Consider the following 17,011-nt stretch of genomic DNA (forward strand, 5'->3'; position numbering starts at 1 on the left):
TTGGAATAACGCTGGGCGGTGATAGATTCTAGAACCCAATACCCTCGTGGGATTTAACAGACTGTTCAAGAACAGAAATGAAAAAAAGTTAGAAGTTATGAACGAATAAAAAAGTTAATAAATGCTATAATATGTATAATATGAAAATGCTTATATCACCTCATTTTCGCCCCCTCCCAAGCTTACCACAAAAACACCACAGTGGGCAACGATGTGTGACACATGGTTCACCGTTAATGGAATATCTGGTACATTGTTCATTGCACAGAGCCAACAACCAATTGAAGGGCGATTTTATAATTGAACAAAGTCGATCTTGCATTGTCAAGAGAGTTTTCAAAACTGAACGATTGCTAGACGCTGTTCAAGAGCTCTCAGAATCAAAGAAAGTCTTATCATTTTATCCGTAACTATTTATTACACGATTTAGAAGGCAAGAGTAATCAATTTCTCCATTATTGAAAAAGCATCAAAAGGCCATAGAGCTTGAGACAACTCCAGCTGCACAATCTTAATGGCATACTAAACACTTTTGTGTCAAACTAATTGAGATGGGCAGATGGTTGATGATGAAGGCAAAATCAATTTGCTAAATCAATCCCGAATTTGAATAAAGCTTGCTCTAAAGATTGCCTTATGCCATTCCTTTGTGTTTCAATCACGTTCGGTAAATGACCAATTGTTTCAGACATTTTTAAATAGTCAAACCGCATCCTGCAAAATATTACACGCATCACAGATTGTTCTAATACGATCACTTTGGTGGCAAAATATCCAAATATCCAATCAACCATTAAACCCCAAATCCACCAGGATTGGCTACATTCCATTGCACTGCCTACAATTTATCCCTATCAGATGTAAACCATTTGCTGAACAATCACTTCGATGGAAGCCAAATGACAAGATGGAAATGTTCCAAAGACAATCATCCTACCTGAGCTGAGTGGTTGTCACAATTGAGCAATGCGAAGGGTGCAATGTTTTGATGCTGAGCCGACCTTTTGTTTCCAGCATCAACTTTTTTTCAATCTGTTTAGCCCTTGGAAAACTGACCCAAAACTCGGTGGAACAAGCACACGCGAACACGGCTGAATACTCGTCATCCAGCGTCGTCGGCGACGACGACAACTTCCAAAGCTAAAATGCTTGTCGCGTTCCAGAGAGAGCCTGAGAATTGGACCTTGTGGTAGCAATCTGCAGACAGTGGTCCACTCACCCTTGGGAGCGAGCTGACAGAACCCTCGTACTGACTTGCCGCAAGGGCCACATAGTGGTGTACTGGTGAGCGAGGGACAGACCCAACGTGCTCACTTCTCACTTTGAGGAACAACACGCCACACCGAAGGAAGGGAACAAGCACATGCACAAGAATCGAGTCAGTGCACTTGGGCCTTTGCAAGGCCAAGCGACGCGACGGCTAGGATCCCTACTACAGTAGTAGCTGTCTTCTTTCGTATAAGGGAAGAACACAGACGAAGAAAAAACGGATCCTAGCTAGGCGGGCTAGGCCTTGGCAAGTTGGCACCAGGATCGGAGGGAGCAAGCCAAGAAGCAAGCCAGGAAGCGGGCGAGGTGTCACAAAGTGCTCTCTCGGTCTCTCCACTTGAACATCCGGCAAGGTCTTTTTGGCTTAGAAACGAGAAGAAAACATATCTCGTGGAAGATGGTCGAGGCGCACGTCGCGTCGCCAAGAGCAAGAACATGGACTACGGTACCATTCGAGGAACTACACGTTCAGTAGTTCTATGCCTTGCATAGAATTGAAATCAGAATGATAATGATAAAAAGAGCAGAAGAAGACTTACATTAACATCATCTCTGCACGCTAAACGTTGAGGTTTATCGAGGACAGAGCAATAGAGCAATGCTTCGAATATCTTTCGCAACAAGGCATCTTCATATTAGACTGAATGTCAAAGGGCAACAAATAAAGTGCGTAATATCTGCTCCCTCTGGAAGAAATCGTATTAGCTTCCGGTATCCAAAGCTCGAATCAAATCATTTCCCATCTTGGCATATGCTAACAACAATAGCTACGACCACCCATTTTTCGTTTCTCCCCGGTTTTGAGGGTTGTTGATGAGGAAAGCATTCGTAGCACCTGACCTTGAGAGGAGCGTCCCTGCCCTTGAAGAAAGGTTGGATGCATGGTCGGCATGCCCATTCTGCTCTTCCTCCCTCTCTTCCCCATAAGAGCTAGTAGTTCAAGCAGTACTAGTAGTATTGCTAGTACTGCATTCCAGTGTCTCACCCGAAGCCTACTTCATGTACGAGGAGGAAGTTCAGCCTCTTCTTCTTCCCTTTCTCGCCCGCTCTTGGAGGTCGTGAGACGTTGTACGAGTAGTAATATGCACAACGTGCCACGACGACGGGAGGAACTTGGAACAAATGTCTTCTCTCTACTATTGGCTCCATCAATATTAGTGTCTCTCCGGTTGTTCCTCAAGAAGAGGAACCGAGAGGAACGAACAACGAAGTCTGTGTAGTTCCACCAAAAGATGGCTACGAGCAGCGTACGAGTAGTAAAGCCCTACTTGCATGCGGGGAAGGCTACAACAGTGAGCACTACTGATTCGTATGGACGCTCGTACGCAGAGGTCGATCCATCCAGTTAGCGTGTGATTGAGAGCGGGAGCACAAAGACATCACATGCCTTATGGTGATGTGCTCTTTAAAACTTATGAGCACAGGCATCAATATCGGGGACACGATAGTTTTCGTTTAATGATTGTCAAGACAGACCAACTAAATCGTGGCATTAAACGAGAAGAAATGCCTCTTCTGTCCAGAAATATTCGTGCGCGTCTCTCATAATTTTTGGAACGGATCTTTGAGCTGCGTTCCCAGATTTGAGGTTGGTTACAGAGCGGAACACGCGTAATTGAGCGTAAGAGGGCGCCTCCTCTCAAGGCCCAACAGTTTTAGGCCGGTTACAACAGAGCCATCTTTCTGAACCAAATGAAATGTTGTATGAATGTTTTGGGCTCGAAAATGGGATGACTCTCGCTTAAGCCATACTGTCCAAGGGGATATTGAGTTTTTCCGATATTGGGGATAATCAAAACCCGAACAAACCCGAACAATCATATTACAATCCAATTAAAATACATGAGGATATCGGAGATTTTAAAAAATTCTGAATTTGTAGTTTCTTCATGCTAGACCTGTTCCAAATGATATGCTGATCATCTATGGAACAATCTGATTTGCCACAGATGAGAGAATTGGTCCCTCCTTACACGAAATCACGATAACAGAAGCCATCCAATAATACCATATCTCGGCGAAAAGGCCAAAAGTCGAGAGGAACACGATAACACGATCGGCTTGAAATCTTACAATCAATAGATGATGTACTTATGGCATGGGATAAAACGGCTTTCACTTACCTTGCGTGTGGTCAGAATCGGTTCTTATTTTATGTGGAGGCCACTTCAGACACGAGATAGGGACCAGCCCTTGGTTTAGAGCGGTACCCGCCATATTTGAGGATGAGGGAGTTTGAGAGATCAGTCGGACCAAAACGAAGCCAGTGGCGGCATTGGAATGTTCTAAAACTTCGACTTGAAGACCACGAGTCAATGAGATTTGATTGGGACCAATGGCATTAAAGTCTGATATCACCCACGTGGAACTATCACAGCCATGCTGGAAAGAGAACGATCAATGAGACAAAAGCGACAAGACTTGGCCATCTAAAAACAGTGTATATGTAGAAGCTGATTATATTTGGAGTGCGAAATGCGAGTTCGTTTTTCACTTGTCCAAGGTAAAAGAGAGTTCAGGAGGTCGTGGGAATGGACTGCTCCAAAGGTTTTCTCATGTGAAAGAATGTTCCCTCAGTAACATGCCACACACATTTGTACTTATGGGCGAAGAGTTGCTCCAACTAATTAATGGGTCGACCAGGGCAGTCAAATACAAGACTAATCTAAAAAAGGGGTCATCCTTATCATTTGGCTGATTTGATTAGTTTCAGTAAAGGACAATGGTTCTTGTCTAGCTTTGTAAACGATCTCAGAAAACGATCTCGCCAATGTTTTTTTATTTCCCAGAAAATAAGAAAAGAGATCCTTTGGTAATGAGCTTTTTTCTCGGGAAGTGCACCTTCTCACTTTAAGGTGCACATGCTTGATGAAAACATCCATTGATTAAACCAATTGCTATCGAAGTCTACGATATTAATCACAATAACAAATTTGCTCGACAGAGTTCGCACTAATTCATCTCTATAATTCGTGGTCAATCTCAATTAGAAAACAGGTTTAAAAACTCAATGGAGATCAATCAAGGAATTGGCCTGTTATCACGTTCAAGCCTGCAAGGAGACATCTGCATCAAAGTAAAACTGAGTGTGGTTTTGGATAGCCGCCTAAACAAAGAGAAGATGCCTTTCAAATGCATCATTTGTTGTCTTGAATGTTCTTTCTTTGTAAAGATGTACCTCTAAGCATACATTTTTCAAAATGTGAACAGTTTTCCCTAAATTGAAGACGGTGAAGTGTTGTGCGGCTGTTTCACATTGTCTTCTCTTTGAACTGAAGGGCTGGGGGAAGGTTTAAATGGGTTTTATGAAGGAGGTCCAATAAGCCAATCAAAAAGAGTGAGTATGTTTGCACAAAACTTGGCCCAAAAAGTTACGCTTGTGCTATGCCATCCTACCACAACGGTGGGAGTGGCGTGCTCTCAAATACTTTCAGAGAGACCATTCGATCAAATATTGTATGTTTTCCGCCAAATCCCTCGTGCCATTCCAGAGAGCTCCCAACGCGAAAAGGAAATTCCATCCGGGTGGAAATAGTCGCAAAGGCCACCTTTTGGAGTTGATCTTTTCTGACTCAGTGCAACATGGTACACAGAGGATGACCTCAAAAATCTTGGTGCTGCATTATGGTCCTAAGGGTTCTTAAGAGCAAATGCAAAATTGGAAAGAAGGGAAACAGAGGTGAAAGAAACAAAGTTGGAATGAACGATTTCGAAACATCCAGCTTTATTTGTCCAAAAAGTCTTGGCGAAGAAACTAAATGCTCGATTAAACATGGAGTTTCCATGCGAGCTCAATTGATCCCCTTAATGTTTGTAACATAGAAACGATTAGAAAAGTTGGATTTTCATGCGTGGATTCTTTCCTTGAGAAAATTCACGGCTTTGAGTAAGGAGTGGGATGAAAATTCCCTAAAACTAGATGCCATCAGGCTTGTTCAACTAGATACAGCAGTTGGCCTACATAATCAAGCTCTAGATCACCTCATCATGGTACAACACTCGCGTTATTTTCCATTAGACAGAAAAAAATCACAACTCATCAGAGAATGCTTTTTCTGGAACGATTTCCAAATGATATTCCGACATGACAAGAACAGCAAACGACAAACAACTTAGGGCTCCCTTTTTTTCTTCCTCTCTCTTTTCTTTAGGTTCATCTAATTGACAAAGAAACGAGGCCCTCTGATACCCCAGATACCAATATGCGTATGTATTGTACAAGGAGTCAATTAGACTCACGAGTTTGTCTCTCAAATCTTGATTTGAGTCGCTGCCTTCGACCTTTTTCGGGGAGTTTCCCGCTTCGTCAGGAGTGGCTATGGTGTGTTGCTTAGGAAGGCGAAGGCGAGCCAGACTCATTCCAAACGAGGATTGACGAAACCATGGCATCGAGATCTTCCGTCGGCTTTTGGGTGGTTTTCTCGAGCTCGAGGAACCAATTTCGCCCTCACAACCAGGGGGCGGGGTATTAGAGGCGGATGACAAGCCTTCAAGCCCACTGTTGCGTCTTTCTTGGGCCAGGGAGGGTTCAGATGACATTTTGAAGCATTGACAATCTCGCTCGGGTGATGGACAATCACTCAGATCTATTCTTGGATAAACACGAACTTAGTCGGAGCGACGGAGAGGGAACTGCCACCAACTGTTTCGATGTCAGATACATATTTTTCTGTTGGATTCTCTATTCACTTGAAACCAGTGGCACATTTGACCTTCTCGGAGTCATCCACATGCTTGCATGCTTTCACCAGGGACGGACACCACTCCGGACGGAGGAAAAAACCCATGGTGGTGAACACAGAATACCACACCTCACTTCACAACGATTCTAAATACGTGCATATCGACACCGAAATTAAAGAGGAGCAAACGTGAATCGTGGCTAACATTTCACTCATGGCCTCAGCTCGTGTCCTCCCGGAGTCTACTGAGGTTCATTTGCTCGCCGCCTTCTTCTTCTCCTCTTCGCCATCCAGTAGTTTCGTCTTCTGTTCCCTTTCTCCGTCCTCCAGTCCTCTCTTCATACCGTCATATCATCGTCCTCCTCTTCTGCTTATCCTCTTCGCCCCGAACCTCAACTTGTGTCCTCAAACGCCTTCTTCCCGCTTACCCTCCTTACCTTCATGGGAACGACTCCTAACGAACTGAGGGACCACGGGCGAACTTACAGGCGCGAGGCTTTGGCCTCTTAAACGGGAAATATCGTCTCGTTGAACTGTTGAGGACGAAGACTACATCTCTAAGCCTCGAAACAGTCCAGATCGGAGAAAAAAGCCAAATGATTCTGAAGCATCATGGACTCGTGCATGGCCAGGGACGAGGCCTCGAGTAGCATCAAATACACAATGCAGTCACAATCGTCGTACATCCTCCTCGGCATAGTCGTAACAGGAGTGTGTGTACAGAGGTAAACCGGCAGAACATGTCCATCTTCATTATAAAAGAGGTGATAGGCGATATTGGATAGTATCAATTCCGACACAGACAGGAACGGATCACTTGTCGCCTACTGCGTTCCGCGTTCCACGTTCCATTTGCGCGAGTCCTCGATGCTTTCGAATCGAACGACTCCCCAGTCAGTATGTTCAATAAATAACCAAAGAAAAAGGAAACCCCAATTTAAACTTTATGCAGCTCACGCAAGTATGTCTATCATCTCAACGGGAGAGCCAATGGAGACCTCTAAACTTCAACAAGATTTTTCAAGACATCCCATGAAACATCAGGTGTTCGGAAAGGGATATGCTGACCCTATTTGCCAATCATTAGTTTCGCCAAAACCATCAAAAATATAAAAAAGACTAGTCCACATTTATGTCTGATATTTGGAGAACCATCTATCAAATATTTTGGCCTCGTTTTGCTCGCAACAACATTTTTGTGTTCTCTTTCGTATCTTCTGGTTGTATGTCAAATAAACGTAATCAATTGTTCATATTCATGGTGCTCATGCATTGATAATTCCAAGTACTTTCAATAGTGACATCAATGATGGGAATTCTTAGGAGAAAGATATGAAATGAGACACGATGAAAGTGGAACATTCCCGAAAATCGTCTTACTACTTTTGTCTCGAGTAAAAAAAGCGGACGAAACACCCAACTGAACTTAGTTTAGGCCGCATACGCAAGGGTAACATAAACATGAGTAAATCCCGAGATTCCATCTTCAGCCAAACGTTGTCGGCAATGAACTCCATTTGCTTAGAATGCAAAATAACGTCGACGTAGCCGAGGAAAGGGGTCTGACGGAGTCTTGGCAGTAAAATGTGCGACCGTGGCAAAAAGAGTACATATAAAAAGAGTACATATAAAAAGGTACTTCATGGCAGGAGTACTTAAAAAGGCTAATCTATGTTGGGCTTGAGCCTTAGTACGTCTTGCATACGTATGCCAGTCTGCGGTAAACTTGGCGTCACTTATCTTTTCATCGAGTCGAATTCATAAGTGGAAAAAACGACTTGACGTGAAGTCTTCTATTCTTTTGAGGGGCTTTTGAACGCATTGTCCTGAAAACAAACGCGACTCGCTTCGAATATGCGAGAAACTTGTGCCATGTGGTTGTGGGGTCGCAAACTTAAAAAGTTATGTCAGTGAACCAGATGCTAGCAGTTAGCTAAACAAAACAAAGAGTGGAAATGTCATTGATATCTAGTTGAAACAGAGTTCCTATATCAAACATAACCATAAGGATGTGCAAAGTAATGTTGCCAGGCGGCATTGATCTTTTCTCAGACATGTGCCACACTCATATCTCAAGTTTATGACGTGAGTCCACACCGAACTCACTTCGAGAGATGTATGAAAGCAGCAACTTTCTCCCCGTAGAAACGTCCGAGTCGGCATGAGAGCTCGAATAAGACTCTAGCCGAATTCCTAGCAAAGATAGGTTACTGATGCCCTCGTACTATGGAAAAATGCATAATCTCTTGACCGCTTTCTCCAAGTCCCTTTGGCAGGCAATCTTATTATGCAAGACACTCCAACTCGAGTTTCACTCCACTCTTGAAAGAAGCTTGGGAAATGGCCCTAAGTCATTGGTTCATTTCGGGGATGTATTGATTACCTTTTGATTCTCTGAGTCGGTTGTAGCACCACTTCCGAAGGAAGCAAGGGAGCCGCGGTCCATTTGCTCGATGCTCCCATCCAAGGAAAGTCCATCCTCAAAGTCCCTGTAAAACAGAGGTCAATTAATTGACACCATTCCAATCTAGTTAGGCCAATCTTGTACGTAGACTTGAAGAAAGTACGTATTGAGCAGATACCACTTAATCGGCCAGTTCCGGCTTCAATGAACAATTATCTGTGTATGCGAGGCTACTCTATTTCCAACTCTGGCGTAGACTAAGACACGGACTTCTAGAGATATGGACTAACAGCGGAAGAGGAAATCTCACATCGCCTGATATATTTATCTGATTCAAGATTCGCATTTGAAATCATCATAAGATCTGGCCAAGTTTGAGCGCAAAATCTGGCTCCGGGAACTCAAAAAGAGCCAGCCAAAGTTTCGTAGTAATGACAACTTAAAATTTAAATCTTCGGCCTCCTCTAAGTGGGCTTCATATACATGACTATGCAATATTGGAACGACTCCCTTGCCATTTAAATGTTATAAAAATGATTTGCCTTCCATTGCAACTATATACATTTGTTAGTTAACGAACATGTTATGAAAATGGACTCGGAGATGCTCTGACAAAAGGGAGACCGATCTGGCGGGAAACCCGTTCACAGTCATATTTTTGGAAGTCCATGGCTAAGACTACGAATAAAAGTAGTTGGTTATTCACATACCTGCTAAGACGGGATTTCCCGCCTTTTGATGTGATAGAAGATGCTGTTCCAGTATTCAAGGTGGTGGATGAAGTGGATATATTGGTAGGAGCCAAATTGGGAATGGTCGTCCCGCTGAAGTAGGTCTCTTGAATGGTCTCTCGTAGTTTTCTCACCCATAGTTGTTTGACTTCAATGGACGAGCCCTGAAAGAAATAGCGAGGATCTTCTCACATTGGTCTTCGAAAAGAGCGACTCGCCCCTTCAACTTGAATGAAACGTGTCACTCACCTTCAAAACGAGCTTATTTTCAGACATTGGAGTTCTGCCCGTCCAGATCGCAAACTTGCAATCATCTCCTTCAATATGTTCGGTGACACCCATTTCGGAAGTCTGGAATGCAATTTCATAGCAGAGATCAAATAGTTTGAACCTCAGAAAAAAAACTTCCATCAGCCATGACAGCGACTGTTCCCTCGGCAATTGGCCTTTCTCATCATAAAATGAAAATGTTCTTCCAAGTCGTTCGTTCGTTCGGAGTGCATTACGGTGTGATTTTTTTTTTCATTACCCATCCCCCAGACGATGTATGATCCCTTACCATGAGCTTGGATTTGTAGGAATACTTGGATTTTCCATTCGAGTCTTTAATCTCTTTGGCAATCACGAGATACAGGTCGAAAAGGAAGATATGACGTTCTTTCATTTTTCGAATGATTTGCTTTGAATCCAAAACTTGAAAGCACTCTTGTAAGACAACTTCGCCCAATGTTTGCAATGACACATCACAGCCGTCTAGCAAAGACAAATGAAGAGCATCATTCGCCTTTTTAGGGACGTTCAGACAGACTTCAAGACCTTCGTTGATCTCGCCATTGGCCTCGTTACAACAGGAGAGCAAATCTTTCAATAGAAGCTGGTATTTGGTAATCCTCTGGACTGGTTTGATCAAATAGGCAGCTATTGGGTGTTCCAATTTATGCTTTCTCTGGAGTGTCTCGAAAATATTTCCCCCATGTTGGACCAGCAACTGGGTGGAATGAGGCTTGTTCGTGCAATATTTGACGTAGATGTCGAACTTTTGAGCCTAAGAGTGAGAGAAAATAGCATCAGTTTTTGTCTTTCATGCATCCGCCTAGATGAGTGGGAATAAGTCATTTTGGTCAGAAACGGAGATCCCCAAACAAATACAAAAGCACTCACCCAAGTTACGAAGCAATGGCCGACGTCTTCGGGCATGGATTCATATTTCTCGAGGGCTTTGAGGAAGGTGGATTTATGGAATCCCAGGATTTCTTCCAAATTGCCAAAGATGATATCTTCTTTGCCTCGGAGAGGCAAAGGGACCTCTTTCATCGATTGTAGAGGCCGAAGGAAGCAATTAATCGCGGACTCGAGATCTTTCACATAAGACCGCTCTGTTTCCAAAAGTTCAGCCATAATAAACCTATTGAAATATGTAACAAATAAGTCGCGGATAACAGTAACATGCTTTTACAAGCAAGCAAAGAAAAACGAATTTTTCAAGGAGAGCCATGTGTTTTCGCTCTTTAGTTTTGCTTACATCTTAAATATTACATTCTAAATAGACAGTTTGAAGCTAAACAACGCCAAGGAGCCTGAGTTGATAAGATAAAATTCATTAATTTACCACCAACTCAGGAGACATCCTTTCTCTGTTGAAAACAAACAACCAACGCTCTAGTTTGCTTGTAGGTGGTGGTTCAAATAGCTCTTCAAGACTTCAAGGAGAACATTCTTTGGCCTTTCAACACGAATGTCTTTCCAGAAGAACAGTTGTTGAGTGAAAGGTACATGGTTGAAGCATATGTGTTTGAGTGACATTACAGATCTTACTTTTAGTCCGTCTTTAAAAGGCATGTCAACATCAGGTAGTTACCTCTTCCAGCCAACATTCCCCAAAACGATCATATTGGACCAATTTTCCAGATTTGTCAAGCATAGTAATGTGCACATTGGTTTGGGACCATAACTGATCCGAATAACTTACTCTTTTCTCCTTGCAGATCTCCTCTTCTCCTCGTTCATCTCTTTGATTTGTTTCAAGTCCGAGTCATTAGAGGCTGATACCTCATCTTGGATGGCTCCCAACTTGGAATCGAGACTGGCATCTGAATTTCTATCACTGGTGAGGTCCACCAAGGCCAGGGCCGAACTCTGTTGTACCCCCAACGTCTTTTCCAATTTGACCTTGTATTCATCCATGCGTGTGGAGAAATCTTTGTATGTATTATCCACATCTTGGACCCACTGTTTGATGGATGGGGCGTGAGCATGACCTTTTTCCACAAGGGTATCAGCCAATTGCAATAGGAGCTTCACCTTCTCTCGTGTCTCCTTGGCTTTTTCCTAGAGGCAAAAACATGTACTCTCTTCTTTCAACCTTCTTCTACTTCCAAGAACTCAATTAGCCATCTTGATGGAAATCCCGATATAAATGAGCTGTCAAACTATCTTTTTTCCCTTTTCGCTTTGGTTGTACGTACACGCATACCTTTGGCAAACTTTCCAACGTCAATTGTGTCTCCCCTGCTTTCCAACGACAGAGATAATCATTATCTGTGTGGCTAATGATAAAGTCCACTTTCTGGCACAAATGAACATTCCCCGTTCCCCATTCCACTTTTATACTCATCCTTTTGTTCACTAGCCAATGGTAAACTAACCAAAAAGTATTGGCTCTTCTTTTGCAACCAAACATGCGAACCAAAAATGACATCTCTTGTTTTTGCTAGAAAGGTATGAAGGTGTTGTATCCCAATTTAGCTGGGACTAAAAAAGTCCAGATTGGCTATCTCCACGGCTGATGAATGAGGGGCAAGAATGTTTTAATCATCTGAATGATAGAGTCAGTGCGTGATAAAAGGAAGAAACAATCCAATATCAAGCATTGGGGAATGCCTTAATGGGTTTTCATCCCAACCTCAACAAACATCGTGATGGCTTGGCTAGTGTTTGACTACGTTCTTCCCAGAAATTATCGTCTTGGATCTTCCCAACAAAAGCAAATGTTCTTTCCCTTCAATACACTCATGACAAAGCATTATTAGAGCCAACAAAACCTTGCTCTTCTTGGCTTCACTTGGTCTACATCTTTCAGGCTTCTGATGTCATCCCGACAAAAAGTAACCGCAAGATCAATTGCCGTCGTCAAAGTGAGCTTTCCGAGAAATGTCGGTTTTTGAAAACAAAAGCGAATCTCTCACCTTGAAGCTGTTATGCTCCGCCAACAAGGCCTCCGTCTCTTCTTTGGTTGCGCCCACTTTGCTGTGATGAGTGTTCAAATAGATATCTCCCTCTTCTTTGATCCATGCCAGGGATTGACGCGCAGATCGTTCGAACAAACAGAACTGTTGGTTCTGATCCAGACGTTTCTTCTTCGAGGACCAATACTCGAGCACACGATTCTCTTGGGCCAAGAGTTTCTCCAAGATAACTAAATCAAAGGAGAGGCATACACGCGGATGAGCATCATATAGTATACAATAGTACTGTACATACACCGCGATTATGCTACTCGAGTAATATCCCTTGAGGAGGCATAAATCATAATAAGAGAGCACTTGCTCTTTCTCCTTGGATTGAAAGGCATCATCTGTCATTTGTGCACTGACATGACAAGAATGTTTCATATTATGTTAGATGCACTAACTTTTACACGAGTGCCTAAACTTTCCATGTTAAGGCAACTGATGTTTTCCTTCCCTTGGCATGACAAGCAGGAAATCTTAGTGGGTCAATTGTCCTATACTTCTTCTTCTTTATATTGCATTGCTTCGAGATTTATAACAATATGGTTTCAGACTCAAATTTAGAAAGCTGTGAGGTATCGAATCACCGAAAAAGAAGAAAATCCAGGATAAATCTTGACTCGTAATTGGGAGAGCAGAGCATACTTGACTCCAGAACAACAACCTTATCACGAATAGAAAATGATTTAATCCCAGACGGGCTCAACACCACCATAAATGAATAAGTTTAGCGTTCCTTGACGTTTGTAGTAGAAAAGGCCCATGAGCTTAAGAGTGACTACAGCTTCAACAAGGACATGAAAGACTTTCAACTTCAAAGGGACTCCTCGATTTCAATTCTCATCGTCAAGCGCTAGAACATGAGCCATTTTCCATCTACAACTCGTTTCTTTCGTCTATTTTTTCTTTCTAAGACTTTCTTGCTTGCTGCCTCTCCTTTTCCATCAAGATTACTATCCCATTTTCCGACGAAAAGGGCAAGCATGGGCCCCAATAAATAAATCTCGAATAGCCGATGAGATTGGCACAAAAAACCAGCAGCTGTAGTACATGTCCACACAGTTTTACAACCTTCCAATAGAAAAGGCTCACTTTGGAGCAGAGAGACAATTTAGAGGACGAATTACAGCAACTAAGCCTCCAGTGGAACAACTCCCAATAGATCCAGTGTTGCAACGATTGGACCATCAAGGACCGTTTCTTCTCGGTTGGGTCAACAAGGACACTCCCTAAAATTCAGCAATCGCTTTGTGCACAGTTCTGGAAAGGTCAGAATTACCTTTAACTTTGGCTTCTGGTCCCTTGGAGCTTGCCTCACTCCCTTGGGCATGGCCAAAATACTGCACACTTCGATTGGAATACTTGAGGAATGTCTCAGCCGTTCTTCGTGCGAGAGTACACGCTTTAAGAAAGGCCTCTTTTTGTTCCTGATGCTTATTGATCATTTGAACCACGAGTGCCACTTTATCATGGTGGTCTCCATTGCCCGCGGACCTCACCAACCAATCATCATCACGTCGGTATTCCTTTTCCAGACTATCCAAGACGGAGCATACCTAGATTTGAGAAGATCAGAAATGAACTAAAAGGCTTGGGACAGGACTTAGGCACACTGTTTAAATCCTGGGTCATGTTTCTCAACGCAGATACGGCACAAGAACTTGTTTCGCCTTTCGTTTGGACCAGTGGGGCTTAAGTTGGTAAGCAAACTTTTGTGCTTACTTGCTCAGCAGTCTTGTAGAAGTTCAAGCTAGCTGTGACCAATTTATGTCGTTCCTCGGCCCTGGTCACGAGTCCTTGCCACCTTGAGGTTACACCATCAGCAATTTCCTTGACTCTTCCAGGGTTGAAATGATTGCTTTGGAATAGAGTCTCGGCCCTTTGTCGCACATGGACAGCAGAAGCGTGGGTTTTCTGAAAGAATGAATGAATGAAAAGGAAATGGTAGTAGTAATAAGGCTGATCATTTCCGTGACCATTGCTCAACCAGGCCTTGAGCATTCTTTTCATTCCTATGGCCCCAAGACTCGGGGGGGTTGATTGAGACTTTGGTTCTCAAAGTCGTGCAGGAGCTACGTTTTGGGCTAAAAGTTCATTCTCTGGTACGGAGAGTCTGAATGGGTCCAGAAATGGACCAAGACTCTAAAACAAAGCCCAGCAAAGAGAAGCCTATTCCATCACTTAAGGACGGAAAGAGAAGGACATAAAGAGAAGCCGCTTGGTTCCCGTAATTGTCCTGCCACGTGGCTAGTGGATGTATTGACCATTACTTACCTCAATGGCAGTTTGGAATTGCTCGTGTTCCTTCTTTATTTGCTCAGCATCTTGAAGACATCCAGGAATACTGAAGCTAGCAGCCAGCATTCCTTCTGCACTCTGAATCCATCGGATAACCTGAAGAGGAAATGCTTTAAATGAAGCGTCTGGTAATGGCGAGGAGAGCTCCTAAGACGCGAGAGCTAAAACAAGTTCGGATAACATTCGTTCTATCTTTGAAAGGAAATGGGGAACAAAATTAAACTTTCCGGAAGGGCCTCTACAAGTATTCTAGCTTTCTATTTTCTTTGGGAAATGGGTGTGTTCAGAGAGTAAGAGGACTCGCCCTTACCTTATACGGACAAATATTGGACCAGAATTCTTAAATCCAATTAAAATCTTACTACGCGTTGGATCCAATGAACGAGACTTTCAAGAAAATTTTCATCTGTGTCTAAGCCTTATAAGGCTCTAAATTACCTCGCCAAACTTGGGAAGGAATTGTTACGATGGCTCTCCGGTTTCTCCTCTAAAGTGAAAGTCTTCCATTTTCAAAAGCAAAGAAAACAAACTTCCGTCATCTTTCATGTCTGTCCTCGTTGAACAGCAACCTTGACATTTTGAAAAGTCGATTCATCCGACTCCATACATTTATTGCTCACCTGATTAGCATCGCCTTCAAATTGAGAAAGCTGGATGCATTGTTCGAGTTTCAGACGACGAAGGCTTCCGAACTCTTCGATATCGATCTCTCGCTCTTGGATGTACTCCAAGAGGACTTGAACCCGTGTTTGACCATTATATTGACTATCCGACATCAGAGCCAAGCCCGAATTCTCCAATAACTTTAGGGGCAGAGGGAAAGCAGATTACATTAAGGTATCAGTAAATATTAGCAAATCCGAGAGGCAAGTTGGAGTTCTGCCCGCGGATTCTCATCACATGTCTCGAAAATCTTGGTAATCATAGATGTTGTGAACGAGCTTACTTGGAGCAATTCTTGTCCTCGCTGAGTCACTTCAAATGTTGCACTTTGGATGTGCGAGATATGTTCACTTAGATTACGAAGTTGGGCCTCGGCCTCTTTGATATCTCTTGGAAGATCCCCATTCTGAAGCTGTTCTCCCCAGAGCTCGTATTGTGACGATAACTATTATAAGAGGAAGAAGAAGAAAACGGGATAGAAACCAAAGCGGCGACGTAAGACATATCCTTAGTCTAGGACACTAAAGCAGTGTAAAACTCTTAAGAGTCCCTGCCTTAGTTTGTTATGAAGCACAAATAAGAGGACAAGGTCTTTGGCCTTGGCAAACGTTGCTTTCTATGCATTCAAGCTGTGCCCACCCAATACAATCATACCAGGAGAAAAAGGAGAAAACATTGTCTGAGATTAAAAGAAAAAAACTTCAGCACCCGCAAATTCCGGACAAAGTCGACATCTTCGCCAATTTTTTGAGGATAAAATGAGAGAAATTCACATCATATTTCTTCCCAAGCAAACTGTTTTGTTCTCTTTACTAACAAGATAAAAAAAGATAAACTAAAATACTAATTATATGGCTTCCGGTACCAAGCATTACCCTAGTTGTAACCAAAATGTTGATAACATGTTCTGTTAAAGGGGCTTTGTGTACGAAATGAAAACTTTAGGGAGCCTCCAAATGTGAAGAAAAAAGTTCTGGTCGTCTTAGCTGGGCTGGCCTTGAAACGTAGTATTTCCATGGAGAGGGGTTACTACGCATTTTGCATCTTGTAGACAACAATTCGGTGGAAATTAAGACCTTTTTACTTTAAACAATTATTTACATATTAATCCTCGATAAGGGAGATGGTTGTAGCACAGTTGAAATACTCATTCGCGCAACGATTTGTACCACAAATGGTCTTGTCTTAAAAGAACTCGTAAACTTCTTTTTTCAATACCTAAATTATGTTGCATTAGTTTCCGTTGCGCACACCCGAAAGATCAATTAGTTATCACAAATTTTGAATTCTTGGTTTGAAGCACCTTAAATAATTTTAGTCTATCATTTTCGATAGCACACATAACTCAAGTCTATCATATTCGATGTAAGTATCAAGGAGGCTTACCTCGAGGGCATCACGTTCGAACAGCCGGAGCTGAAGTCCGAGGTCAAGACGCATCTTTCTGCTCTTCCAGAGCTCTCCAAGCTCATCTCGTTGCGTTCCCAAACGATCTAATGTGGTCTGGACTGCACTCATTGACCCACTCGCATCTAACTCCATAGAAATTCCGTTTGACCTGAGAATCAAGGGGGCATAATGAGAACCAGATGGACTAATTAGCGTTTCTGTCGAGTCCCAACCTCGAACGAAGTTAGATTTGAGAGCATTGACGTGAACCTATCGTAGACGACTAGGTCTCTTTTCTGCCTAAGGTTACATTTTGAAAGGAAAGGCTTAAAATAAAAAATGATC

At 42.8% G+C, this 17,011-nt stretch overlaps 1 protein-coding gene across 2 annotated transcripts in view; it reads right to left on the reverse strand.

Annotated features, from left to right (window-relative positions):
- Positions 1–17,011, reverse strand: part of LOC131884405 (triple functional domain protein-like) — a 48,072-nt gene that overhangs the window by 17,056 nt on the left and 14,005 nt on the right. For both annotated transcript variants that reach the window (XM_059232171.1, XM_059232172.1), the window contains exons 14-27: positions 16,664–16,835; positions 15,561–15,722; positions 15,235–15,417; positions 14,591–14,710; positions 14,039–14,230; positions 13,596–13,872; positions 12,272–12,501; positions 11,056–11,414; positions 10,248–10,491; positions 9,646–10,131; positions 9,336–9,437; positions 9,066–9,250; positions 8,335–8,440; positions 3,393–3,651 (exon numbers count right to left, since the gene is read on the reverse strand). In XM_059232171.1, the coding sequence (XP_059088154.1) occupies positions 3,393–3,651; positions 8,335–8,440; positions 9,066–9,250; positions 9,336–9,437; positions 9,646–10,131; positions 10,248–10,491; positions 11,056–11,414; positions 12,272–12,501; positions 13,596–13,872; positions 14,039–14,230; positions 14,591–14,710; positions 15,235–15,417; positions 15,561–15,722; positions 16,664–16,835 (3,077 nt within the window). The remainder of the gene's footprint in view (positions 1–3,392; positions 3,652–8,334; positions 8,441–9,065; positions 9,251–9,335; positions 9,438–9,645; positions 10,132–10,247; positions 10,492–11,055; positions 11,415–12,271; positions 12,502–13,595; positions 13,873–14,038; positions 14,231–14,590; positions 14,711–15,234; positions 15,418–15,560; positions 15,723–16,663; positions 16,836–17,011) is intronic.

The sequence above is a fragment of the Tigriopus californicus genome, chromosome 8 (assembly GCF_007210705.1).
Source record: "Tigriopus californicus strain San Diego chromosome 8, Tcal_SD_v2.1, whole genome shotgun sequence".
NCBI classification, from domain to species: Eukaryota; Metazoa; Arthropoda; class Copepoda; order Harpacticoida; family Harpacticidae; genus Tigriopus; species Tigriopus californicus.